At 51.1% G+C, this 6,000-nt stretch overlaps 1 protein-coding gene across 1 annotated transcript in view; it reads right to left on the reverse strand.

Moving 5' to 3' along the window:
- Positions 1–1,988, reverse strand: part of Tbc1d8 (TBC1 domain family member 8) — a 106,472-nt gene extending 104,484 nt beyond the window's left edge. Inside the window, exon 1 of the mRNA XM_052193086.1 lies at positions 1,672–1,988. Coding sequence (XP_052049046.1) covers positions 1,672–1,798 — 127 coding nt within the window. The 5' untranslated portion in view covers positions 1,799–1,988. The remainder of the gene's footprint in view (positions 1–1,671) is intronic.
- Positions 1,989–6,000: the final 4,012 nt, after the last annotated feature.

Here is a 6,000-nt window from a genome sequence, read left to right on the forward strand (position 1 = left end):
ACATCAGAGAAGTCCAAAGCCACAGGCATCACAACACAGGTCCTGCAGGAGGATAGAGTACACACGGCTATGAACTCGGTACAAATGAACTCTGTACATCTGAGTCAAACTTTCTGAAGCTCACACAACACTGATAGGCAGCTCCGCCCTCCATATCTGGATCCTGCTGGATGGAGAATAATCTGAAGACCGCAGGCCCTAACTCACCTGTCCCACTGTCCTTCCCAAGGCATTAAGTACATCAAATACCCCAGAGGGTCAGTGGATTAAGTAGGTGAGTGGGCGGCCACAAAATTGTCTGGGGAACAAACTGTTTTCCTACTTCCCAGTTCACAAGTCTCCTGTCCTACAGTCACCCTCTGCAACAGATGACTAATACACCAGATACTTTCCTTAATCCACCATAAATTAAGCCACCGTCCCCAGCCTCGTTCGTACACAGCTCTCTCGGGCCACTTGGCCTCTGCTGCGCTCTGGCAGGACGCTACCATGTTCTTGCTCTCCAGTCTAACACTAAACCCCATGGTGCTGCCCAGGGCCTCACAAAAGGCTCAATGGCCTCCTTCCTTCTACTGTAACTTCCCCCACGAAGCCCACCTGCTGCACAAGTTGTCCCTGCTGTTCAGGAGGACTCAAGGCCACCCAGCTGCCCAGAACCTTCCACTGTCTACTAATCCTTTCAACCAGAACTCTGCTGTCTCCTACCCTCTCCCGAATTTTCAGGAAAGCCTCAGTTGTCATCATAGACCCCAGCCCACATCTGCTAGCTTTCCCTGAAGCTAAAACACATGATTTTGGGTAAAAGCATATTCCTCGTTTCTCCAACCAAACTACTCCCAAAGGGTCGGTTCCAGACTGGCCCAGGTGCAGAGAGTCACCAGCAATTAACCTGAGGGCACAGCTGACCCCTCAGCGCCCTTCAGTAGAGTTATGAAAGGGCCATCATCTAAGGCCCCTTTTACCAGAGCTCCTTATCCAAAGGATCATTCCGACCCCCTAGGCAACACCACAATCCCCTTCCCTGATTGAGCAGGTGCTCTAGCTAATTACAGGAACTGATCTCAATCTCTTAACAGCTTTGAGTCATAACTTTTAGAAGGAGAAAATGCCTTGTTTAGGGGCAACTTCAAAGCCTATCATATTTTTGTCCTATCGTTCCTCAGAAGACATTGAAAGGAGAAACAAAAGCGGCATGCTTAACTTCAACTGTTGTGCCTCAGTTTCCCCTCGGGGCGAAGACAGACCCAGCCTCCTGAGCCAGAAAGTCCTGGATCTCTAGAGCCTCGCGACTATCTGGCCTTAAGTCCGCAGCTGCAACACCATCTGGAGCCACAGCTGCGTCCAGATGGCCAAGTCCAGGCCTGCCTGGGCGCACCCTCTGTCACCTGGCGGGGCCCTAGGGCGCCCCGATCTCGCTACCTTGGGGCAAGCTCTAGAAGCTGCGTCTCCAGCGTTCGCGAGTGAGGTCGCACCAGATGCACCTGCCTCTCCCGGCCTGTGGGTCCCTGAGCTCCAAACCCGACCGGAGCTCGCGTGAGAAACGCAGGAGAAAGGAAAACAAGCCATAAGCAGGGCCGTCCTGGCCTCATCGGCTGCCACCGAGACACCACCTGCGACGCGGCCGGGCGGTAGGGACAGAGGCCGGGCCGGGCCGCCGCGCGCGCCCCTTACCGGTGAGGCGGCCGCCCCCCTCGCCGTGCCCGCGGCGCCGCTGCAAGACGAAGTAGCAGCTGCTCTTCTGGGTCACCCAGAGCTTCAGCGCGTTCTTGAGCAGCACCTCCTCGGGCTTGAGCCACATCGCGGCGAGCCTGCCGCTCCCGCGGGACCCGGTTCACATCGCCCCAGCCGCCGGCCTCACCGGGCCGAGCCCGCTAAGAAGGAGGTGCCGGGGGCTGCGCGTGGAGACAGCAGCGGGAGAGCTTTCCAAGCCCCACAGCGCGGAGACCACGGCTCGCCGGGCTCACCCCGCGCTGCCCGCCGTGGCCCCGCCCCGGCTAGGGACCGCCCACCCGCTACGGCCCCGCCCACTCTAAAGCCACGCCCTCCACCCTCCCTGAGGCTCCAGTGGCGCCTCCCTGGTTTCCTAGTCCCTGCGGCTCCCTGCCAGGGTTCCGGAGTGGCGGGAGGAAATCGGAGCCACTGCCAGGTCTCCTCCCTCCGGTCCCCGAGTCTCGAATCCCCTCCTTCCCGGGAGGAAGCGAGCAACTGCGCGAGTTGTCTCCATGCTCCTGGTTTAATAGCTGGAGGAAGGACCTAAGGGGAAAAGACATCTTGTTATCTAAGCTGCAGGTTGCCCAACCCAGAGTCTTAACCGTAAGAAGCACAATGCACGCCAGTAAACTCGAGAGTGTTCGAATTTCAAATAACCAAAGCTAACACTGAAAATCAGAAACCATTGTATCTGGATTTTTTTTTAAATACTGCGCTCTTTATTTTTTTTTAATTAACACTTAATAACCGTGCATACAGAATGCTACATATTTCAGTCCATGTATACAGCAAGGACAGGGTCAGAGAAATTGTTCCATTAATTCAAACATTTACATTTCTTCTTTATTGCATTTTATTTATTGGTGGGGGGCGGTCAAGAGAGACAGTTTGGCACACATGGAAGTCAGAAGACAACTTGGAGGAGTCAGTTCTTGACTTCCATTATGTGGACCCGGGGAATCAAACTCAGGTCATCAGGCTTAGCAGCAGAAGTCATTTTTGACAGGCCCCACTTATTATTTCTCTTACGAAACACTTTTTCATGCCTTTGTAAGGATCCAAGGGAGCTGCAGGAGAGGTAGCGATTCATGTAGTAGGAACCCGAGGCAGGCAGGCAAGCAGCAGACCATCCTGAACACTGCATGTCCTCAGAGACATAGAGGCTGGAAGGCACCACTATGAGACTCACCCACTGCAGGTTCTCTCCGCAGAAATAAGGCTCTTGTGTCTATTCTGAGAAAACATTTAAAAAAAAAAAAAAAAAAAAAAAAAACACTAGAACACAGGAGTGTGTAATCATAACCAGGAGCTGCAGGGCATGTGGAAGCAGGGTTTTAAATAAATATTTCTTCTAGGCTATAGTAGACATAGATCCGTGTTAGCTGTCCTTGAAAGGACAGAGGGGACAGGATCCAAGCACTCTCTGTGGGGAGGCGGTTAGATCCAATATCTTAGCAAAAGGAGGGGAAAGCTTCCCTTAGTCCCTGGGTTTTGACAAAAGGACAAAATGTGGTTGTTTAGAAAGACAGAACTGGAAAGTAGGAGCTGTCCTGGGGAGGACGGGAAACTCTGGTCAGATCCGACAGACAGGAGCCCTGTAGAGAGCCAAGTGAGATGTGAGGTTGAGAGAGAGAGAGAGCTGGTACACTGGCCAGCCACAGGCAACCATCTTCTGAAAAAAGCAGGAAGTCTGCAAGCCGTAATCCCAGGCATGGAGCCAGAGTCAGAGATAGATAGCAAGAAAAGATTCCCTCACACAACGGTGGTCCTGGCAGCCTATGCTCTCAGAGGCACTGCAGGCTGGAACCATAGAGGTGAACTGGATATCAGTGCTTTTGTGTGACAAGGCATCTCCTGGGACGATGCGACACGTCAGTCCACTCACCCCAGATACCGATCTTATAACAGACCAAAGAATGGACACCACCAAAGTCCGACCTGGCAAACCGATGCGTTCTCTTGGAGTTACTTACAGGACTATGGGTGAGAGGTTACTTACGAGACTAGAAATGACTCAAAAGCAGCTACATCACCAAAGCCCACCCCAGCATGGTGACAGCTGGCAGAGCTGGGAATCAGAAGCACAGTGCACCGCCTGAGGGGAGGAGAGTCCGTTCCAGGTACCTCGGTCAGTCTAACCTCTTCAGGCAGAGGGGCTGGTTTCTGCGTCTTCCGGGCAATGTTCTAGCCTTAAGAGTCTTTCCCGCAGCCTTCCTCTACTGCACCTGAGAGGGACTCTTGGCTTTTATTGTCACTCTGTCAGGAAGGGGTAGTGGGCATTGGGGGAAGGGGTGCTGCTAGTGACTCTAGACAGTTTCAGGGGCTTCCTGAAGCTATTTGTTTATCTCCCTGCTTAAAGAGCTTCCCTGTAGGATGGAATATTTCAATCTTTTTTTTAAAGATTTACTTTTCTTTTATGTATATGAATACACTGTAGCTGTACAGATGGTTGTGAGCTATGATGTGGTTGCTGGGAATTCAACTCAGGACCTCTGTTTGCTCTGGCCCAAAGATTTATTTATTATTATATGTAAGTACACTGTAGCTGTCTTCAGACACAGCAGGAGAGGGTGTCAGATCTCATTTCGGATGGTTGTGAGCCACCATGTGGTTGCTGGGATTTCAATTCAGGACCTTCAGAAGAGCAGTCGATGCTCTTAACCGCTGAGCCATCTCTCCAGCCTGGAATATTTTAATCTTGGTGGAGACTATTATACACCTGCCCGAAAGATTCACAGATGGGAAACAGACACAGAAAACTGATGTGGGCAGAGGACAAGGGGCTGTACAAATGGACTGTTCAGGTGCTGGAGAGACAGGTTGAGAACGCTCTGGAGAACACCTTTACTAGAATAGAGCTTTCAAAATTGCACCTGGGCTCGTCACAAAGTCAAGCCTAAAGGCCCCTGGATACCCTGACCTCCAGAACTGTGAGGCACATTTCTATTCTTTATAAATTATTCATTCTGTGGTATTCTGTGACAGCAACAAAAACAGACCAGGCCTACTACACACCCCTAACAAATATCAGAGGTTCTTACTGAATGTAAAGTCTCCTGACCCATCCATAGTCACTCATGTTGCCGTTATTAAGCGCTTCCCCTTCAAATGTTAAAAGCAAGAGAAGAGGAGACTGGAAAGATGGCCCAATGGTTAGAAGCAGGACTATTGTTCTTACAGTCTGGTTCCCAGTACCCAGACAGCTCTGGGGATCCAACAGCCTCTTCTGGCCTCTGGGCACTGCACTCCCGTGAACAAACCCACAGAGACACACATTAGCACAGCGCGTGATTTAAGATATTTACTCTTCTAAAACAAAACCAAGGAGAGCAGAGAAGCGCCTATGGCTTACCGCTCCTCCCATCTCTAAGGCTCCTCCCTCTGCTTTTCACCACCACTTATGTCAGAGAGGAGCCAATAGGAGGCAGAAACACTCAGGGCCATTAGATTCTGTGGAGCTCCGCCTTCCAGACACAGAATAAGATCCAGAGGCGCTGCTGAAGAAGATATCCACAGGCGCACACAGAGTCCTGCCATCAGCCACCTCTGGGTGCTATCACCGCTTCATGGTGTTATCATAAGTTCATATCTATAGTATCATACATATGATATCATAGGTATCAACCCCTCAAAGGGTCTAGGTTGGAGCTCTAACTGCTTCCCCCCCCCCCACCAGCACCACAGGCTATGACTTACTTGGAAATAGAATCCATGCAGATATAATGTCAGATGAGGTTATTAAGGCAGATGTTAGCACAGTGAGTGGGAGCCTTATGAAGGGAGGAAGTTGAGACAGACACCCAGAGAGTACTGAGTGCTGATAAGGAAGTGTCCTTGCAGTTTGAGAGAGAGCCTTGCTCTTGCTCTGTCCTTGCTCAGAGAGAGCCTGGAGCATCCTAAGAAGGTCCCAACCCCAGTGACGCTTGATTCTAGGTTTCCACACACAGAACTGAGAGCTAGTGAGTCTCTACTGAGACATAGTGAGTCTGGTTTGTGGTCCTTTGTAAGCCGCATCCCAGCAAAAGACTGTGGTTGCTTCTTTGAGCCTGAGGTCAAGTTGTTCCCAATCGCTCTGAGCTGGACTCTAATTCTGGATAGGACCGGTCCTGATACCAGGAATGACCTCAGGAAGCAATGTATTGACAAGGAAGTCTGACAGGGTTACTCATCTAAGTAATTGTGCACAGGGGACACGAGAACATTAGTAACTCGTGCCATTCTTTCAAGGGCATCAGGACTACTTCCAGGAGCCCTGGCGGTAGTGTGAGGGGTGGGTAAAGAACAAGGCTT

Source organism: Apodemus sylvaticus, chromosome 9, assembly GCF_947179515.1.
Source record: "Apodemus sylvaticus chromosome 9, mApoSyl1.1, whole genome shotgun sequence".
NCBI lineage: Eukaryota > Metazoa > Chordata > Mammalia > Rodentia > Muridae > Apodemus > Apodemus sylvaticus.